Source organism: Taudactylus pleione, unplaced genomic scaffold (assembly GCF_031769625.1).
Source record: "Taudactylus pleione unplaced genomic scaffold, aTauple2 ptg000156l, whole genome shotgun sequence".
NCBI classification, from domain to species: Eukaryota; Metazoa; Chordata; class Amphibia; order Anura; family Myobatrachidae; genus Taudactylus; species Taudactylus pleione.
Genome location: NW_028284558.1, coordinates 6,080,706 through 6,103,426, shown reverse-complemented (window position 1 = coordinate 6,103,426; position 22,721 = coordinate 6,080,706). Strand labels below are relative to the sequence as shown.

Here is a 22,721-nt window from a genome sequence, read left to right as displayed (position 1 = left end):
CACCACATCATCGCGTATGGTCCCCCCACATACTGACCTCCGACCAACCTCGGGGGGGCCATCCTCAGGCAAGGCATCCTCTGGCTGAATTGGGACACCACGCCTTATGGCGATGTTGTGAAATATCCCACACAGGACCACAATTTTCGAAACCATATCCGGCAAATACATGAGTTCGCCACCAGAACGGTGGAGGCATCTGAATCGGCCTTTTAAAAGGCCGATACAGCGCTCCACCACTTGCCTGGTGGCTGTAAGTGCGGAATTAAAATTACTTTGTGGCCCTGGTGTGGTAGCCAAATAAGGAGTGAGCAGCCAGGGCGTGCAAGGGTAGCCACTGTCTCCTGTGAAAAAGAAGTGACAACATCAGGAACACTGTGTATCAAGCTTAGCATTGGTATGTACTAAAGGTCTCCACTTACCCAGAAGCCATGCATCACCAGCTTGTAGGTTGTCTAATTTTTGCCATATCCCTGATTGCCGGATGACGAATGAGTCATGTGCACTCCCGGGTAATTTTGCATTCAGGGACAGGATCTGGAGGGAGGCATCACATACCACCATTACATTCAGTGAGTGATAGTGTTTGCGGTTCCTAAAAATGGCCTCCAGCCGTGCTGGAGGCTGAAGTGGTATGTGAGTACCATCCACAACCCCTATGATGTGTGGGAAGCCAGCTATTTGGTAAAAATTGGCCTTGGCCACACTAAGGGCACCCATATCCAAAGGCATTTTAATAAAATGATGGAGGTGCTTGAAAAGGGCCTCCATCACTGCCCTCAGGATCCTGGAAAAGGAGGATTGGGATATTCCCGCAACTATTCCCACCGTGGTTTAAAAGGATCCTGAGGCACAGAAATGTAACACTGCCATAAATTGCGTAAGTGGTGGTATTGCTGTAGGACTGTCAATTTGCCGCTCAAGATCACTCTCTATGAATGAGAGAGTGTCTATGATGATTTGGGGCGGAAGACGGTAGCGTCTTAACACCTCATCATCGGGCATTCCAAAAAGGGTGACACGTGTTCTATATATCTGGGGCCTTGCACGCCTACGATGCCTATGCCTGGGACGAGATTGAGGTTGGTCGGCTTCCGGGAGCATGGCCACAACAATCCGACCAAGATCAACCTGAAATGGCAAGAATTGAATTTAAGGTTTGTTTGCCCCAAAAAATAACGAAAAATACTTATCTTTACGATACAATCCAATGATGCTTACATGCCGGGGTATTGTCATGATTTACAAAGCCTAAAAAACAAAATACCAGAACAAGGAAAAAATGTTTGGTGGCCATTTAGGATTCTTAATTTGGTAAAAGACAAAACATAAAAGGGGATAAACACACATTTCTCCAAAGAGCAAACCGACAGTGCGCAGACTTCCACAATTTGGGGCCCAAAAAACAACCAAGATTGGGAACGGTAAATATCACCCAATTTAACTACAGAAAATAAGCAGACAAAAATGCGCGAATTAGTTCGCAATTTAACTACAGAAAATAAGCAGACAAAAATGCGCTAATTAGTTCGCAATTTAACTACAGAAAATAAGCAGACAAAAATGCGCTAATTAGTTCGCAATTTAACTACAGAAAATAAGCAGACAAAAATGCACTAATTAGTTCGCAATTTAACTACAGAAAATAAGCAGACAAAAATGCGCTTATTAGTTCGCAATTTAACTACAGAAAATAAGCAGACAAAAATGCGCTAATTAGTTCGCAATTTAACTACAGAAAATAAGCAGACAAAACTGCGCTAATTAGTTCAGACATTTAGGAAACACAAAAACAAAGGTAAAAACTGGAAGGTGCACAAAAGATGCATAAAAAAAGACATGAACATTTAACAAACAAGTGAAAATCCAAACTTACCAATACAGGATATAGAAGTCACCGAACAAAAAGGTCGTTGGGGCAGAGCCAAAAGAAACCTACAAAAGGAGAATTTTGAAAAATTTAGGGAGCAAAAACTAAATAAAAGAAGGATAGCCAAATTGAACAAAAGGAAGACGGCAAAAAACTTACCAAAAAAATACACCACAACTAAAAGAACCACACCAAAAAAAGCGAACGGAAAGATAAACTAAAAAAAAATACACTGAAAAAATCGCCAAACACCGCCAAATAAAATTCCCGCCAACAATCCACTCCGACCAACGTAACCTCCAACAACCAACACCCGCCACCTAGACTCGAGACGGCCACAGCCATAAATAGTGTTTATTTTCCCGCTCAAATTAAGGAGGGATCATAGGAACGCACAATCAATGATGCGGACGAATAATAAGGATGCATGTATAAATACATCACGACCAAAAAAAAACGGTCTGGTGTATTTCTTGTTTTGGTATGAGAAATGGCTACAGACCAGCCAAACAATGGCCAAGAGGCGGCCGGTAAGTTTTTCTGGCACTTCCAAACAAGGATTATTTTGAGGCAGAATATAGTGAAAGTTGGCCAGCTAAAATTTCACAATTTTATTGAAAATAGGTGTGGAGGATGACATGGAAGAGGCTGCTGGGCCCAGTATTCCGGGCCAAGCAGGGAAAAAGAAAAGGCAGCCACAATTCACAAGGAAGGAGATGGAGGTTTTGGTTCAGAAGTGTGTGGACATCCTGCCACAGGCAGACAGGAATATGGGTGCAAGCCAGAAGTGGAGAATGTGGGAGGAGATAGCCAGTGCTGTCAATAGGGTGGGTGATTATGTCCGTCTAGCCCGGGATGTCAAACGGCGGTAAGTAAAAACTTGACCACCCAAAAAAAACAGGGTGAAATAATGCAGGAATAATGGCTACTTTTTCACCCACAGATGGCAAGACTTCAAATATCGCCTGAAACAAAAAATGGCTGACAGGGCTAGGCATGCAAGGGGGACAGGTGGGGGTCCCACCCCTGTGTCATTGGAGTTTAATGATTTGGAAGAGCTGGCACAGGGGTATGTGCAGGATGTGGAGGTGTTTGGCGTGTCCAACATGGATACGGACATGCCAGACTTTGCGGCTCCTCATGTTGTCCCAGGTAAATGTTGTGATATAACCAACTCTGAAATGTTAATGTGACAATATGTAGATTGTAATGTTCCTCTTTTCTCTTTTTTCTCACAGAGACACAGGCGGATGAGTCTGCTCCAGAGGGTAGCCTTAGCCCAAGAATTTCTGCTGGGGAGGAACCAGTACATCCGGCTGAGGACCCTACAGAAGCCAGTCCTGGGCAATCCCCCTCGCAGGCAGTGGCACTCCTCACAGAACTCAATTTTAAAATCGGATTCCCATACGGAGATTCTGCAGAGGATGGACGCCAGTCTGCTACGGGTGGCTGAGGCCCTGGAGCAAAATGCGGCAGCCAACGTGACCATTGGTCAGGCCCTGGCTGAAAATACCAGGGCCAACATCAGAATCGCCAATGCCCTGGAGCAGCTCGTTCGCCAGCACATGGTGGAGCCGACCTCCCTTCCTGCCGGAACATCAGGATCCTCCACCTCTGGCACAACAACAGCCATTCCCCCAAATGTGCCTAGCCCTGTGCCTAGTCCAGAGGCCACAACATCTGCCTCTGGACAGGCCAGCCAGAGGACATCCCGGAGCCGGTCTGGCGCCCACCCTACCCCAGCCAAACGGGGAAAGAAACGATGACAGCACTGGCTACTTTGCCCACACTCCTTCTGTGCTTGCCCCATATTCCTTTCTGGCCAAAACTTCCCTCTCCTTTCTTGTGAATTGTTTTTTTTAATTTTGTCGTTTTTGTTCCAAAAATATCATTTTACCAAAAAAAATGTGCCAAATATTAGTGGGTAACAATGACCCCAAAAATGTACGTGACAATGCACATGATTTGTTTTAAAATGTGTTTTGCAAATAAAACCTACAAATTGTTCTCAACTGTATTGTGACATTAATTGAAAATTGGTTTATAGTTAATTCTGTCCCACAAGGGAAAAACGAAATCTGAGTTTGGGACTTTCCCAAAATCAAGGGTTAAAACAAAATGTTACTTTAAGGAACACTTTGGAATAAAAAAAAAAAAAAAAAAAAGCAGCCCAATGCAAAAGGTTACAATACACACAAACATGATTACAATATTGTTACAAAATGCAAAAATACTAACCAAATTGTAAAATACATTCCTACAAAAAAACGCTAATTGTGTAAACCTGAAATTAGCAGCCGAGATTTTCAGCTGCGTACGGTTTTGTGCTATTACAAAGGGAAAAAAAAAAAAAACATTACAAGCTGGTTTTCAATCCAAAGTTGATTGTTTATCTGACAAGCCGTGATAAATCGATGAAACATCAAGGAGGCCCGGGCAAAAGGACGAGGCCATCGTCATTGTGGTCGAGTAATCCAGACCCTAAGCTGTGCGAGCAGTTTGAACGGAAAGAGGATCAGCCAGTGACGTATGAGTTGGTACGAACACATTGGACGTTCACATGAGCTAATTTATGTACGCCCCAAAAACGCCTCGCCACGCCTGCGTTTTTCCATCTCCACCCCCGTCAACGCCCAAAAACGGCCTGTTCTGTCAATCACATTTGACATGTCACTTCCTGTTTGCAATTTGCCGAACGAGTGAAAAAAAACTCGCAATCTGCCGTACGCACATGCGCAGTGTTACACCGACGCATGCGCGGTTTCTCAACATCGGAACGCAACGAGCGTACTGCTGTTAACGAGCGGCTCTGAATGAGGGCCTTATTTCTTTCCTATATGCACTTCATTAACGGTTAGTAGTGCCCTTATCACACAAAGCTGCTACTATTTTAGCCAGGCCATAGCAGTTTAGCGCATCCCCTCCGTATATTTTTCATTATCCCTCCCGACTACAGCCTAACCCTAACCTCTCCCCGCAGCCTAACCCTAATGTCAACATTCTGACAATGTATACATTTCACTTGTCGCCATTCTGAGAATATCGACACGTTGCCTGACGGCATTTCAACAATGTCGACATTACAGCGGTCGACATTGTGATGTTTACATTATCCCCAAGTTGATTTAGTGTCACATTCGCAGCCAATTATGTTTACGTCACAAAGAACAACAATGGCCGCACTTACTTAAATCTAAGCCAGATTTATGTACCTTTTCGACAGAAACTCCAGGTCTTACCTATTATTACCAGTCAACTAAGTCCTAAACTGTTTATTTGTAAGTTTAGTAAGTACATACATGGCCGTAAGGAATAATGGTGGCAAACAACACAATGTTAAATAGGCACTAGTACATGAATGTGTCTATAATGGGTGCAGAGTGCGCAGTACTCACAGTCCAGGTGGACCCACCCTGCAAAACCTGCATGCGTAGACTATACAGTACTTAGCCGTCCATTGGCACTGCAGACATTACCAGACAATGAGGCTGGTGCCATGTTCCCATAATAGAGCATAGACAATTATACAATCATGAAATAATTTGGTAGGGGAGGGGGAGGGGTGGGAGGATTGTTTTAAAGAGGGGTTGGGAAGAAGCCCACAGTGATGTTAAAAGTAGAGGTGATAAGACAGATGATAACATTCCTGTAAGGCAAGTAAGGAACGAAAGTATGACAATATCAGAATAAGAGGTCTGGCAGTGCTTGATTTGAGGATGACTGGGAGAAGGGATTATGAAATTAATAACAAAGACACTGGGCCTGATTCAGAGCCGGACGCTCTGAATAGAGCGCTCTCTCTGAATCAGGGCGTTTTTTTTTTTTTTTTGTGACCACCCACAGCTATTGCTAGCGGCCAGGTGATGGTCGCGATGGTCTCGACCATTGGGACTTGCGCCGAGACCTTTGCGGTAGGGTCTCATTCCTGCAAGCCCCAGCTCTTAATAGAGCCGGAAGCTCACCACTGACATCACTCGTGATGTCAGTGGGACCGTCCCCAAGTGGCAGGTGTTCCGTCAGGGACGCCTCCGTTTGGCCAGCCACCCCCCCTGCCCGCCTCCAAAACGGGGCAAGCTGTCGATCAACATCGACAGCCGCCCCCTTTTGGTGCGAGACGCGGAGCGACGGAGTGCCCCTCGCTAGCCAGGTCTCGCGCATGTGCACGTCGGAGCCGGCTCCAGCACGCGCATTCGCAGTGGCCAAACATCGACCGGCTCGCGAGCGCATAGCGCTTGCGAACGGGTCTGAATCAGGGCCACTGTGTTTTAAATTTGTGGCATCTATTATGGAGGGAGGCTTTTATTTTTTCCATGGCAGCTAGGTGCCAGACATTACTAATAACTAATTGTAGGGTAGAGCGTTTGGGCATTTCCAGTGGGAGGTGATTAAAAAAACGGTCTGCATTATTTATTATTAAATAGCGCAGCATATTCTGTTGCGCTTTACAATTTCCTTGCATTAATGATCTAAGTGCCTGATTCATTACGGAATGCAACTGAAATAGCGATTACACACGCAGTTCAATTGCGATAGTATGCTAATTCATTGCGATCGCAATGCCGCCGCAGCACTACATAAGGAAGCCCACCTTACCTTACACACATCCATAATGTTTAGCAAGACTGTGAAACCATCGGTACAATCAAGTACCATCGCAGCCTCACACGCACTTGCACAAGCTCTGCCCTTACTCAGGAATTGCTAACTTCCACGCACGCTATCAGGCCTCAGGCTGCGTACAGCATCACAGTGGATAATTTATACACGCCCATGAAATGGCGTTCAAACGCACTGGCACGCCTGTGTTTACCCGACCACCCTCCTGTCACCTCCCACAAATGGCACTTCCTGTCAATCACTCTGCGATGGGTCTGCCTAGTTACTGCGATTACAATCCCGATCGCAATGGCTAGTTCGCACCCTGCGATGCATACACATGCGCAGGATGCAACAATTGGCCGATTGCGTGCGTATTAGCAATTGCATTCCTTGCTAAATCAGGCCCTGAATCACCAGCTTATCAGCAGCTCTATCCAATGATTCCGGGGTGAGCCCCAACAATAATGCAAATGCAGCAGGGCCCCTCCTGCATTTGAGGTCGCAGGTTGGGATCACCATTGTGACCATCGGTGGCCGATGGTCAAGATGGCGGACGGCGCCGGGCCTCCGGCCAGCTGAGTAAGCCTCCCCAGCACCGCACCTTAAAATACTTTTCTCAATCAGGCAGAGGCATTCAAGGGTTTGCGTGTGACTACGCAGAACCCATTCTGCACACTCGCATTCACTGCTGAATCAGACCCTTAGGGCCTGATTCAGACTTGGGAATAGAGGGCCTAATTCAGACCCGCTCACGAGCGGACGCTCGCAAGCGGGTCGATGGTGCCCGAATACGCATGCGCACGACAGAGGGAGCTCCGTCGTGCGCATGCACGAGACCTGGCGAGCGACGAGGAATCCGTTGCTCGGGGTCTCGCACCAAAGGGGGCGTGCTGTCGATGGTGAGTGACAGCACGCCCCCTTTGATGGGCGTGCCGGGGGCATGGCTTCCAGACGGAGGCGTTCCCATGGGAACGCCTACCGTCTGGGGCCGGCCCCACTGACATCAGTAGTGATGTCAGTGGGAGTGATTTTGGCTCTGATAGAGCCAAAATCACTCCAGGGCTTGCGGCAACGAGACCCTACCGCAGGGTCTCGTCGCAAGCCCGATGGTCGCGATGGTCTTGACCATCGCGACCATCATCATGGACCCTCGCTATAGCTATGCGAGCGTCCAAGAGGCCGCTCCATTTTTAGGGAGGAGGGCCCTGATTCAGAGTGAGAGCTCTGGTCAGAGCGTTCGGCTCTGAATCAGGCCCAGAGTGAGATATCTCTCTCAACTGATCATCTTGGTGAAACCATGCTGCACTGCAGGTGGGGCAGATTTAAAATGTGCAGTGATTTAGATTTGGGAGGAGTGTTTCCAAACTGACATCTAAATTGTAGAGTAATAATAAAGCTGTGCAGTATTTGTGGGCTACATGCAAAAGCAGCTAGTATTTACCCCACATGTAAAAATGTTTATGTAATTACACCCCTTGCGTTGTAATATGGTTTGTTCAGGTTCACAGTTATTCCCAACTTTGAATCAAGCCCTTAGTTCCTTACAACCTCTCCACAATATTGCTGTGTGATTCCAAATATCTTGTGTAATCTGGTTGGGACTAGATACCACCTGTAACACACTTTGGGTCTTATTCAGAACTGGACACAAAGGCTATTAAACACGCAGATCAAGCCAGTGTATAAGTTGCACTGCGCATGCGCAGAGATTGCATTGCAGCTACGGAAGCACAGAGACATCCATGGTAGAGTAAGCAGTGGCGGAACTCCCAGAGACAATGGAGTAATTTGCCGCCGGGTGCCAGCCCTGAAGGGGGCACCTGGCTCCATTGTCCCCGGGAGCTGCATGGAGAAGGAGTGCCGCTGGAGAGCGCTCCACCTCCATTGGCGTAACTACAGAAGGTGCAGGGGGTGCTGTCCCCCTGCACCCTCCATTTGCTGGGCGCCCGCTGAGTGTGTTACCAGCAGGCGCCCAGCTCCTATTCAAACCCCCGGCGGCAGCCGGAGGACGGAGCTCCCTCCATCTTCCGGGTCCCGCAGTGCACTATGGGAGTTACATCATGACGTCACTCCCATAGTACCGAGGAGCGGACGCCGGGGATGGAGCTCAGGAGTGAGCTCCGTCTTCCGGGTCCCGCAGTGCATAACATCACTCCCATAGTGCCGAGGAGCGGACGCCGGGGATGGATGGCAGCAGCACTGGAGCGGGGATAAAGGTAAGTGGTTTTTGTTTTGTTTTTTTGTGTGTGTGCGCGCGCGGGGGGGACTCACTACTGGGGGCAACTACAGGGGGCTCACTACTGGGGGCTACTACAGGGGGCTCATTACGGGGGGCAACTATCGGGAGCTCACTACAGGGGGCAACTACCGGGGGCTCACTACTGGGGGCAACTACTGGGGGCTCACTACTGGGGGCAACTACCGGGGGCTCACTACTGGGGGTAACTACCGGGGGCTCACTACTGGAGGCACTGCATAGGGAGACCATTACTGGGGGTCACTACATAGGAGGGCACTGCATAGGGGAACCACTACTGGGGGTATTGTATAAAAGGAACTGCATGGGGTGGTGGTGGCAGCTGGGGCTGGCACAGGTGCTGGGGTGGTGGTACATTTTAATTGGGGAGGGGGGGCACCAACATTTATCTTGCCTCCGGACACCTGGGATGAAGTTACGCCACTGAGAGTGAGTGACAGGTTGTCAGAGTTTGAGGGTGGTAACAGGGGGGTGGTCTGAAAAACGCAGTTTAATGGGCGTGCATAAATTAGCCACTGCGATTGCATACGCAGCTGTGCATGTCAGACAAGCTCCCAAGGCTGTGGCAGGTCAGAACTTGCAGAAGGGCAAGACAGCTCGATGTGCATTGATGTTATCGATATTTACGCAGGTAAGTGATGTTGTACGCATATGAGAAGGCAGCAGTGGGCGTCCTTACGCTTGGGTAAGCTTTGCAACCATTAGCATATTTCTGTAGCTGCGACTTCATTAGCATCCATTTCTGAATCAGGCCCTTTATACACATTTTCTTTTATTTGCACGAAAATAGATGATTTTAAACATTTCTCTCTAATTATGGACAATGGAGGTGAGCCCAGATCAGCATCTTCCTGGAGCTCATACTGAGGAATAGAGAGTTACTTAAAGTATACGAGAAACTTACAAAGAGATCATATCAGAGATATCTCCTCCATTGCAAGCATTAGGACTCGCAGCAGCAGTCTCCATAGTTTTCCATGGGGGTGGCTATTTAATAAGTCCAGAAAAGCTTAGCTTTCTGAAACTTATCTGTGGCAGTTCACTCCATCTTTATGATGCAAGCCTGCTGTTCCCTATGGGATCTTGCAATCCTTCTCCGATGGACTGGATTGAGCATGAAGACCAAGTTTTTCGATCTGCATATGCGTGGCCTGCTGGGCTCTTGTTCGACCTCCAAGTGACTTTATAATTAGGTTGCAATAGAACTCGTTGGGAAGTAGAAATATGTACAGGGAGCTCTTTGGTCTTAGTTTACTTAATTATTTGACACCAGAGCACAGGGCCAGATTAAGGTCTGTGGGGGCCCCTGGGCAACAAACATGTGAGGGCCCCTATTAAATGTGACAAACTGGGGGTATGCACAATGGGAACCTTATGCAGAACCCCCCAGTAGTGTCAGTGCCCACAGTGGTAGTGCCCCGTATGCAGTGCACCCAGTAGTAGTGCCCCTTATGCAGTGCCCCCTATGCAATACTCCCATTAGTAGTGCCCACTGTAGTAATGCCCTCTGTATAAATGCCCCCAGTAGTAATACCCCTGTAGTTGTGCCCCAAATAGTAATGCCCCCCAGTAGTAATTGGGCGTGTGCCCAATAGTAATGCCCTAGTACTAATGCCCCCTGTATAAATGCCCCCAGTAGTAATACCCAAGTAGTTGTGCCCCCAATAGTAATGCCCCCTGTAGTCAGTCCCCCTTTAGTAGAGACCTCTGTAGAAATGCCCCCAGTAGTAATGCCCCTCTATTAGTGCCCCCAATACTAATGCTCCCTCTCTAGTAGAGCCCCCAATAGTAATGCCCCCAGTAGTAATGCCTCCCCCTCCGAGTAATGCCTCCCCCCGAGTAATGCCCCCAGTAGTAATTCCCCCACAGTAATGCCCCCAGTAGTAATGCCTCCCCCCTTCCCCGAGTAATGCCCGAGTAGTAATGCTCCCCCCCGAGTAATGTTTCAGTAGTAATGCCCCCCACAAGTAATGCCCCCAGTAGGCCGCTTGCACTAAAAAAAATAAACAAAGCTCATACTTACCTTAAGCTAAGCCCCGCGTCCGCTGCTGTCCGATCGTCTGCTCCTCTGCACTATGGCAGAGAAGTCATGACGTCTCTGCCATAGTGCACTGCGTGAGCCGGAAGCTGGAGCTCATGTGAGCTCAAGCCTCCGACTCCGGCTGCCGCTGCGGGGAGGGAGCTGGGTGCCCGCTGATTACAGCGGGCGCCTGGTAAATGGAGCCTCCCTGCGGCGCCGGGGTTAGGTTGGCCGGAGGAGGCGGAACTGGTTCCATCTCCTCCGGTCCACTTTAACCCCGATGGGTGTGGGGGCCCTTAACGTGTGGGGGCCCAGGGACGTCCGCCCCTATTGCCCCCCATTAATCCGGCCCTGCCAGAGCATTCTGTAAGGTGTGAGAATTCTTACAGGTTGGACAGAGAGGTTTGGTGGATTAGAGAGTGAGGAGGACATTGTCAGTGAACAAAGTGCCTGATTCAGAGCCGAACGCTCTGACCAGAGCACTCGCTCTGAATCAGGGCCCTCCTCCATGAAAATGGAGCGGCCTCCTGGCCACTCGCATAGCTGTGGGTGACCACCAACAGCATATGCGAGCGTCCATGATGATGGTCGCGATGGTCTTCACCATTGCGACCATCGGGCTTGCAACGGAGACCCTGCGGTAGGGTCTCGCTGCCGCAAGCCCTGGAGTGATTTTGGCTCAATCAACATCGACAGCGCGCCCCCTTTGGTGTGAGACCCGTCGCTCGCCGGGTCTCGCGCATGCGCACGACGGAGCTCTGAATGACCCCCAAAGATAGTTTGTAGCCAACAAACCCAATTAGATCCCTTGAACATCAGGAGAAAGGCCAATCCACACCAGAAGAAGCTTTATAACCAATGCACAGATCAGGGTGATAGCAGACAACCCTGTCTTGTGCTGTTGGTAATTTGGAGGGGGATGGATGCCATTCACTGTAACTCTGGCCAAAATGGTGGAGTATAATTCCTGAACTCCTGTAAAAAAATTGCCTCCAAATCCAAATTTGTGGATGGTCTCAAGTGTGAATGGACAACTGATCCTGCCAAATGCCTTCTCTGCATGAAAGCACTATAGCAGGAGTTGCTGGTTGTGTTTAAGCTGGGTACACACTAAACAATTGTGTACCCAGCGATGCGACCCACGATCCCAGCGCCGATGGGCCAACATATCAAGCGGTCCGTACACACTGGGCGATCCGGTGCTTGACCGTCTGATATGCCGACCCCGCTGCATAGCACTGCATGGGATTGTCAGCCACATCGACTGATCCTCTTGTCTGTACAAAAGATCAGGCGATGCAACCCCACGGGAGCGCGCACTGCAAGATTTAGTGCATGCACACTTCACGATATTGACGATTTGTCGTTCCAATGCGTCGGAATCGGCCAAATCGTTAGCAATATCGTGTAGTTTGTAGGGACCTTAACACAGTAAATGAGATTGATGATGCCCTGTGTATTATCCAGTGACTATCGGCCCAGAATTAAGCCCACCTGGTCTTAGTGAATAAGCTTCCAATAGTGAATTTAAATGCAATATAAGATTTATATATTTTAATATCTGTGTGTAACTAGCACAGTAGGATGGGTTCTTCCCTCTTTGTGGTCACTTTGATATTGGCATCCAAATCGTGTTTTGAGAAGTACAGTAAGCCCCCTTCATAAACTCTGTTTAACAAAGAAGATCGGTTGGGGAATAGTGATTTCACCTTTGCTGAAATCTCACCAAAAAGCCCCTTTGAAGCGCCACAGACTTTGTGACATAGCCGCACCAAGTGTCCTGCCAAATACTCTCTCTTAAAATATACTTCTTATTTCTTATTTGCATTACTAAAAAAACAAAAATACACTGAATACAGACACTGGCATAAATCATTTACGTATTTGTGTGACTTACTGTACATACAGAGACAGAGGAGCTCATTCAGAGTCGGTCGTGAGCGCTCAGCGCTCACGACCGACTCGATGTTGCCCCACAGCACATGCGCACAACGGAGCCGGTTCCATCGTGCGCATGCGCGAGACCCGGCTAACGATGGGTGATCCGTCGTTAGGGGTCTCGTCGTAGACGGGGCGAGCTGTCGATGTTGAGTGACAGCTCGCACGCCGGGGGCGTGCCTGGCCAAACGGAGGCGTTCCAGTAGGAGCACTTGCAGTTTTGGGGCGGCCCCACTGACATCATCAGTGATGTCAGTGGGGAGCTTCCTGCTTGATCAGAGCAGGAAGCTCCCTGGGGCTTAAGGTTGACGAGACTCTACCTTAGGCTCTCTTAGTAAGCCCAGATGGTCGCGATGGTCTTGACTATCGTGACCATCACCCTTGTCGGTCGTTAGAGCTGTGGGTGTTAACCCACAGCCTAACGACCGTCATGGAGGCGGCCGTTCAGGATGCAAGCAGCCGCCATGTTTCAGAACAACCGCTTGCATCCTACGACCGCCTCTGAATGAGGCCCAGAGTCCCAACATGAGAGATCCATGCCTCGCACCACTTATCGTTATGATCAATGTGCAACGTCATACCAATTCCTTTGTGACACAAGTGCTAATGTAGTGTGCTGGTACACTGTAAGCAACTTTGTACACATCTACGATGTGAATAAGATGCAAAGTAATAAGGTACAAAGCAATACCCATGGTGGAGAGTCTAAGTTGATTTACACTAACTGCAATCTCTTACGGACTGCAATGGCTAAAATATGCTAATGCCTTCCAAAGCTTACAAGCGCATAGGGACGCCCACTGCTGCCTTCTCATATCCATCTGACGTAAACATCAGTAACATCAACGCAGATCCGGCAGTCACACCACATGTAAGGCAAATCTGACCTTCCGCAAACACTGCTGCTCTCCTGACCGGTGGCGGAGCTAGAGAGTGGTGGGCCCAGGAGCAAGAATATGCTTTGCCCCCCCCCCAATTCTGGCACCCCGCACCCCTACACCCAGTCATTAATACCAATGTCTATCCTGCTGCCCAGCCTTTTTTTTCCCCACCTCACACCGCAATACACTCCCCCCGCTGCCCACCATTTTTCTCACACTTTACACTGCAACCCCACTGCCCTCCACCCTTTATTTTACCACTTACCTTGTTTCCTTCTTCTTTGGCTTCTTCTTGTCTGCTTCTTCCCCGCTGCTCCTCTCGATCCGCGCCGTGTCACAACAAGGGTCGGGCCTCGGCGGGTGTCTGTCATGTTGGTGGCGCCAGTGCGGCCCCGCTCCATCCATTTACTTACTGGGGACTGGGATGGTGGGCGGCGGCGCTGTCGGATGCACCACAATGGGCCCCGGTTCAAGACGCCGGCTGCACCGCCGCTAGTTCTGCCTCTGCTCCTGACATGCAGAGAGCTTTCACCATTGACAGCACGCCCCCTTTGGTGCGAGACCCATAACGATGGCATGGCCATCGTTATTCGGGTGTCGCGCATGCGCACGACAGAGCCGCCTCCGTCGTGCGCATGCGGACTTGGCCAACATCGACCTGCTTGCGAGCGCTCAGCGCTCGCGAGCGGGTCTGAATCAGGCCCAGTGTGTACAGACAATATGTTGTTCACAGACATATCGCATTGGCTGCGCTGCACAGCCGATGGACAGCCGATAGACAGATATGTCTGCAGACATATCAGTCCATCGGCAAGTTACATACACAGCAGCCGGGGTGCGACTCGCCTCCCTGCTAGCGGGACCCGCGGCTGCCGGATAGATGATGGCCATTCAGTGTGCATGAACGACCATCATCTAAAGATATATCTGCAGATAACTCGATCTGCAGATATATCTTTCAGGTGTGTACCCACCTTAAGTTCCCCCAACATTTCAGGCATCAACAAGGGCAAGTGGCACTAAGCAAGGAACCAACAAAGCACCTCTGTACAGTGGGCGTGTGTGTTTTTGGGAGTGGGCGAGCATTTTAGAGTACGTAGCCGAGTTCTATAAAACTTTCAACATTTAAAGAATGCTATGTAAGATTATCATGTTCCTGAATGGACTGTCCCTGTTAAGTTCTCTAAGGTTTAAATGTATAGGTCAATATAGTCAAATCCTCTAATAATGTATGTTATAGTATCTGAGTGGAACACATAGATTTACAAACTAAAGTGGTATTTTTATAATCAATAAAGTTTTCCACAATCAGACGACTATTGCATATTCTGCTACTTTTAAAAAACACAAAACTTTAAGTCTCTAGCTTACATTTATGCCTTTCAGCTATGCATTCTTATCATCAAGCGGAGTTGTTTATATAATTCATTGGGTGTCTGGATGCGCAGGCAAGAGAACGCGACAGAGCTGTGTTGTATGTGTTGTAAGGAAAACAGGTAACTGCACAGGTTATACAAAGACATGGCTGAAAAGCACAGATAGCAGTCACAAAGTTAAAGCGATATATTTAGTTGCAGGAGGACGTGTGCTTGTTTTAGCCTAACCTAATGGAAAACGCCTTTAAACTGCTCACTCCATTTAAAAAAATTAACTATACTAAAGTAATTATGTCTCACGCTTCTAAAGCAGAAATAATAAAACCAGTATCGTGAGTTATGTCATTAACCCTTAACAAACTGTAGATATAGCATCCATTTTGCCATGTTTTTGTTTACAGATGTGCACTTTAATGAGACACTGTTCTGATCTAACCTGTCTCTATGAATGTACAGGGTCTAACCTGTCTCTATGAATGTACAGGGTCTAACCTGTCTCTATGAATGTACAGGGTCTAACCTGTCTCTATGAATGTACAGGGTCTAACCTGTCTCTATGAATGTACAGGGAGCATCTCTAGATCTTATGTCCAGATGATTATGGTTGATGAAAGTGAATTATTTTACCTGAGCTATAAACTCATCCAGTGTAGCTGCACACCTTACAACCTCGGGCTATTTCCACATTTCCATGCACTAGTCTAACCCTAAAGGCAGTTTTGAATTTTGATCTTGCCATTGCTCCATGCTAACTGTTTCTGGTATATGCCATAGCATAATATGTCACCATGGGACACTACCTATCGCCCTACCCTTAAACTATGGGTGACCAAACTACAGGTCCCTCCAGGGGTTTTTCATACATTAATGCACATATTGCTTTTAATTGTAAAGTCTTATAACAGTATGACTTAATGATTATCTTGTTAGGAAAGGAACTGCTGGATATAAATGTATTATTTTCCATTAATACAAGTTTTATTTTATCTCAAGTCCACAAATCAAAGTAAAAAAAATACAGCTTGCAGATGCTGCAGAACATCTTAGAAAGCATAACATTCACTCACTATATTTAAGAAATTTACCTAAATATATGTAGGAGTTTTATCGTTATTATTTATAAGGTCACACCAAGAGGTTCTGCAGCAGCATCTGTGCTTATTTCTTTTAATTCCACAACCTGTCATCTGCAATTGGCTGCTGTTATCCCAGCCCTTATAAACAGTGAAAGTGTTAGAGCTGTATCTGCAGGATCCAGAATCATTTCCAGCCCCCCTCCTAGACAAAAGGACAACAAACCTGCACATGCACTGCAGTAAATCACTGGTAAGTACCCCACAAAGCCTCCCATTGCCTCTCTAGTAGAAAATCCCACTGTGTGAGTGTGAAGCCATCAATCAGCAGCTCTGCAAACACCCCCTACTGCATGTTGCTGCCTCCTGCTCCCATCTCTTCCTTCTCTCCCAGTCAGTGCTGATCCTTAGGAGAGATCTGGAGGATATTGCCTGTCCATGCACAATGCACAGATGCTGGCTGGCTATGCATTGGGTCACTCAGCCTAGCAGCACAGCACACAAGGGGAAGTGCTAGCAGCAGACCTTGCATACCTCAGGCTGGAGAGAGAGGGGCAGGGACAAGGGGAGTGACCACTCCACATGCATCAGACGCCAGCCTGATGCTTCCACCAGTCCAGCCCCCACCTACAAGGAAAACAAGATTGCGACCCTGGTTGAGGGGTTTATGCCAGAAACACAACATTAAAACTTCCAGCTTTTATTTAATTTTTCCTTCCCTTTAAATCTGATTGCATTGTTTCTGAGGAGCTGCAAACACATATTTACTAATAATAATATTATTCCAGGAGCAGAGAGAGAGAGAGAGAGAGACTGTACCTCTATTGCAGCATGTGTAGAACTCTCTGCTTCTCATCCAAACCATGAGCTGCCGCTTCCAGTTGCAGAGATCCCCTCATTCATCAGCTAACACAGCAGATCGATGCATCAGTAACCTATCTTCTTCCAGTGTCACATATGCAGGTAAGTGGTGACTTGTGTTCTGCCACAGTCCAGGGTTTGCAATGCAGCCTGGTGTTTATTAGTAGATAGATCATTTGCATTGTAAGTACTGAGTTTGCAAATATTTAGTTGAATTGCAATGAATGTATCAATAGACATGTGTATGTATCCTGCACACAGGTTACTGTGCCAGTATCATCCTTATCAGGGACTGGGTGCATGAGTTGGCAATAGTGCCTGATTCAAAGAGCTTGTTTGGTGGTTTTTTTTTGTTGTTAATGTTTTTGCAGAGATTAATTTAATTGTAATATGATTGAGATAAATGGAATTAGCAGGGTGTGGTGAGGTACAACTAAAGTTCCAAGTGGTTCTGAAGAAGATAATAGATCTCTGCAAATAAAGTTAATGACAGAATCTGCAACAATCTTGGGATCTGCTACTGGGAAATATGTTCAGCAACATTTTGCAAAGGGGAAGGGGGGCTGAAGCAGCATGGTGGACATATTGTTATCTAGGGTCAGGGGGGAAAAGCTGCATAATTTAATAAAGTCATGTTATTAATGGAACTCCTGTTGGTTTCAGTGGGAGTGAATTTGACACAGTGTTGCACATCTTGTGCTTTTTGTTTCACTACTCCTTGTCTGTTCATTCTTTCCTGATCTGAGACCACTGTTGATGTTGTTTTTTACCCTTAATTATATGCATGTAGGTTAAATGAATACCTGACGAAAAGGCCCACGTTTCAAGGCAGTGACATTTGATAGCTGAGGAAAGTGGCTTTAATGAAAATCAACCTTTGGAATTCCTGCTTGTGAAAAATCCCATTCCGCCTCTTGTGCAGGCACTGAAGACATGATCAGCAGCAGCAGTGTATATGGTATGTCACTTTTGGAATTTACTTCACATGTGTGTAATATAATAATGACAGCTTAATAGCATTGGGGGAGAGAGAGAGAGAGAGTGGAACTCTGTGCCCTGCAAACATACTCCAATGCAAACACTTCAGTGGTTTTAAACACCAATCTTTAGTTTTATTTAGCCACTTTGTTTATTCCTTTACACAAACAAATGTTTTATGTTTATTTTTCTATCAGTATCACACGTTTTAAAGTTGTGTAATGGCTACGCCGTTACATATATGTTAAAACTCCAGCAGGAGAGAAAAGAGTGGTTGATAAATAAAATTAAAAATTCCACAGTGTGTTAAAGCAATCTTCACTACGTCTGTAATAACTATGTAAGCTCTATCACATTTTTTTTCTATTTTGCCTTCTGTTATTTCAGTATACCAGCTTTAGTATAATTGGTAAAATCCTATTTACAACTCAAAATAGATGGTGATCGATTTCTTAATGATCTGGTTGCAAAGGTTATTTTGTGAATGTTTTCTTTTTTATTTTCTCTTTTTTGTACTTTTTAATTGTTGTTTGAGGAAAATAGCTACTGACATTTTTTTTAACCTTTTCTCTCTTTCTCATTCCTTATCCCCACCTCTCCATACTAAAGGTCAGTTGAGATGAAGTATGAAGGATTTAAAGAGATTTTAGGTTTTAGTGTGTTTGTAGCATCCAGCGTATAAACAAATAAATAGGAAACTTCTGGGTAGTAAGGCTTGCTATCCTACACAATAAATTCTTTGATATTTAAAGACATTATTAAATAACCAGCAAAGACTTTTTCCAATTATATATTTATTTATTACCAGTTGTTTACATATTTTTATATATTTTTTTCCAAAATAAATCTAAATAAAAACAGCTATGGTATATCTGTAAGCATTTTACTTGCTGTAGGGTAATTTTATAAAAGGATGCAAATACACACTCTTGTAATGAAACCTATTTGATTGCCTTTTTGCATTTGTGGTACTTGTTGACATGAGAAGATCAATAAGGAGACTGTTTATTTTGCATGCACATAATCTGGAGTGGGAAATGTTTTGTGGAGAGCAGAACCTTTTCCCGGAGCTGTTGAAGCGAATTTGATTGCCAGATGGGAGATTTCCCTGTGTGATCTTAAAGCTGTAATATATATTCTGAGCAGATTGGACTTCTGTTGGTGATGAGAAGGATATTACATTTTAGAAATTTGAAATCAGCAGTAGTACACTGTACAGGAGGGCAACTGACAGGGATGAAGCTTGCAGCCCTTTTTATTATTTTAGTTCATATAATAAATATACTTTATTTTATATGTTGTGAATGATTATCTTTATTCAAGTGTGGAGAAATCTGCATTAACCACCTATGTGCACAATTTATATTTATAATAATATATTTTAAAAATAACAACTGCTGTTTTGTGAAACTGAAGCTGGTCACACAACCTAATGACCATCACAGTTACACAACACAATTTCTAATATGTATTGGATTAGTAGGGGGAAAAAAAACTCCTAAAGTTTCCCAGGGGTAAGTAATGTCTGTTCAATGCAGCAAAGCTCAAGTATTTTGTTTTGGACTGAAATGCTGGGAATTGGGGACTGACACACTATTGCCTTCTCTGCTGTTGCAAATTAAAAGTGTGTTTTGGTCAGGAAATGAAAGCTACAGTGTGTCTTTTGAACAAGTCGTTTATCAAGAACAACATCTATCACGCTGTGACTTGTCACACTGATCCTCTAAAACTTGGCTTCTATGTGAACACTGCTTTGATGTTTTTTTAATCCTAAATTTATAAAACAAGTTAAGAAAACAAAACAAGAAATAGTTCTGCACTGTTTTATTTCTAAACAAAATATAAACAATAAAAAAATAAACACAAATAAGACAAAGCACATTTGTGAAAGTATATAATGTTTAATATATACCAGCATTTAAGTGAAACAGCACATGTAATCTGTGTACATTGTAGCTGTTTGTTTACATGTGTGCCATGCTCCTTGTTTAGTGATTTATGTCAAGGTTTAACTTAAGACTGTGTGTGTGTGTGTGTGTGTGTGTGTGTGTGTGTGTGTGTGTGTGTGTGTGTGTGTGTGTGTGTGTGTGTGTGTGTGTGTGTGTGTGTGTTTTTTCTGCTAAAGTAAACAGTGAGAAGGAACTCGAGAATTATCCTATAGCGATAATCATTTTTTATGGTCACCTGCTGAGACATAAGTATTTAATAAACATGTGCTCCAATATTTTGTTATTCTTAAATAAAACATACAAAGATGTCTTAAATAGCAAAAATATATTTTATGAGCCTGTTTTACATTGAGATATCAGAGCTTGCTGTGAAATAGGTGATTTAAGAGTCATTTATCATAGGGCAAGCAGTTACACAAATTAAAACCACATTTTGCAATGTTTGTATTGTATCAATGGTACTCCAAGCTTATCATGAGGCTATTGATATGTTGATTTTAAAAGGTCCAACAGGTAGCATAATTATTAAGTACTTTTTTCCCCATATAATTAAAAAAAAAACAGTTTTAGAAAGTCAGTAAAGCTGTGTTTTTTCTTTATCCTTATGTATAATGATATCAGGCTGGCTACAGGAATGCAAATATGAGAGTATTTCCATGTGGTTTTTACTTTTGGCCTACCCTCAATAATTCCCTAATGTATTAATTGTAACCTGATTTTGTTTGGAGTTTGCAAACAGAAAATCCAAATATTTTTTAGATGTCCATATTTATTATTTAATTGTAGTGTTTTGTATTTATTTTAAGAAGCTCCAATAGTATTTTTTTATATATAGATATATGGTAGAATATTTGTTTGCTGTGTATATTACTCTACTATAAGATATCATGCCATCATATTAGTGCTACAATGTACTGTTTAATGCTTTATTTAAGGATTTAGGTTGATGACAGTTAATTGCTTCCAAACTTCAGGAGAAGAGCTGTATTAATATTAGAGAAGTATTATCCGATGTATGACATTTGTATCATAGACTTATAACTGTTATTCTTTGTTTAGAGTCAGGATTTTCTTATAAAACTGAATGTTTGGAGAAAGACATTTTAGTTGAACTCTATATGGTATCCAAAATCTGGTTTTATGTTGCTTTTGATATAGTCATGTTCTGTCATTTTGTGTCTGAAGTACAATATAATAATGTCTTTGCTTGCAATATCATGGAACGTACAGTACTTTTCTTTAGTGTTATTGTAAGCTTTGGTTGTGGCTGATAATATTAATATTATGGTTTTACTGTAGTTAGTCAGTGGTTTTGTATTGTGTTTTCTCAGCCAGCCACCTACAGGTATCATTTGTTCCTTTTTAGTCGGGAGCTAACAAATATATATATATAATTTTTTTTTCCTTTTACCATTTGGAACTGTTGTAACTGTTGAACTCCCTATGACCACAGACCTCGCGAGAGACCTGCATGTGTTTGTATTTTAAATTTAGTGGAAGGAAAAATCTGGACTGTCAGATTCAATTACTGGCAAGTATTCATGATGAGCTGGGCAAAAATGATTGATCTTGCCGCATTCCTAATCAACAATTAATCAGCTAAACAAAATGGTTGTAGAAAAGAAAGTCTTAAAGAAAGAAACAACAGCTGTACTGTACCATATAGGGGGAAATGAAACAAAATGACAGGTATTTGTTGAAATTCCACAAAAATACATAAAATGTGTTTGGAGAGGAAAAATAAAAAGTATATTTTTCCCTGGCAATGCAAGGGTTAAGAGAGCAGACTTTACAGAACCTTCCCAAAGAGACCAGCTTTAAATTACACTTCAAATGTTAACACTTTGACAGTGGCACAATACTGCATTCCTAGGCAGCAAGCAGGTTAATCTATATTTATTGTCAGAATATTGATGGAGTTCCTGGATTTATATCATGATATATTGATTTATTTGGAATTGGGGAACAAAACAGCCCTCTTACTCAGATACTCTTGAGAGGCATTAAAGTCCAGTCTGCTTCTGATTAGCAGAACTTGAATAATTGATATATCTGTAGGTTTTTTTTTTTGCTTCCATGAGTCACTGATAGTAAAACTGTAGATCTACAGAAAAAGAATTTCATCAGCACATGAAATAATGAGTTGTTATGCAGAAAAACAAATCTCCCAGCAGGAGAGGGGGAAACTTTGCAGAATACAGTTGTGCACTCACTGCAGCATAAGTAACACAGGGATTGACTGAACAATTAAGATGCTCTTTTCTTATTGCCATTATTAAACATAGATACTGTAAAAGCTAGTGCTGGAGAAACAGCAGCTAAATTAGGCAGCCATAGGTGCGTGCAAAATGTTAACACTTCTGTTGCCAGGGAGGAATACAATATTGCAAGCTCAGGGCAATCGGGTGACATGGGTAGTTTCTGTGACATATCTCAGGAGCCTCTGCTGACTTTAATGGAAACTCCACGTGTTTGCAAATTGCACAACAAAGCAGACTATTGCCTGCCAGTCAGACAAAGCAGGTAGATAAAGGGGTATCTGTAGTGCAATATTCAATGCACTCTGTACAATAATAATAAATACTGTATCACATAATAATTCCATGGCACACCGCACTTTCCTTTAAGTATATTTTAATCTAGATAACATTAGGTAAACTAGAATCCATTCAATAATAAAAAAAGGAACAAAAATGCAATCTTGTTTAAAATAATATAAATGGTATGTAATAAACCTTCATTAATATGATGTAAGGAGAGTATAGATTTCTAGGCAAAATACATCCCCCCTTTACCAAATAAGAGAGAGATTTATGTCTGCATTACATAAGATCACTTGTGGCTGTCTCTGTATGTGCATTAGAATAGATTATGCTTTTTAATATTACACCCAAGAGTTATTATCAAATCATATATTTT

The 22,721-nt window shown here is 44.4% G+C and overlaps 1 protein-coding gene across 2 annotated transcripts in view; it reads left to right on the top strand.

Moving 5' to 3' along the window:
- Positions 1-16,642: 16,642 nt before the first annotated feature.
- The window catches only part of FIGN (fidgetin, microtubule severing factor), a 142,047-nt gene continuing 135,968 nt past the window's right edge, over positions 16,643-22,721 (top strand). Inside the window, exons 1-3 of one of the 2 annotated variants that reach the window (XR_015878808.1) lie at positions 16,643-16,977; positions 17,666-17,833; positions 18,463-18,547. Coding sequence is in view for 1 of the 2 variants with exons in the window: in XM_088474890.1 (XP_088331016.1) it covers positions 17,809-17,833 (25 nt within the window). In the remaining variant the exon portion in view is untranslated. Of the gene's footprint in view, positions 16,978-17,665; positions 17,834-18,462; positions 18,548-22,721 lie in introns of those variants that run through there. The other variant, XM_088474890.1, reaches the window with a different exon arrangement.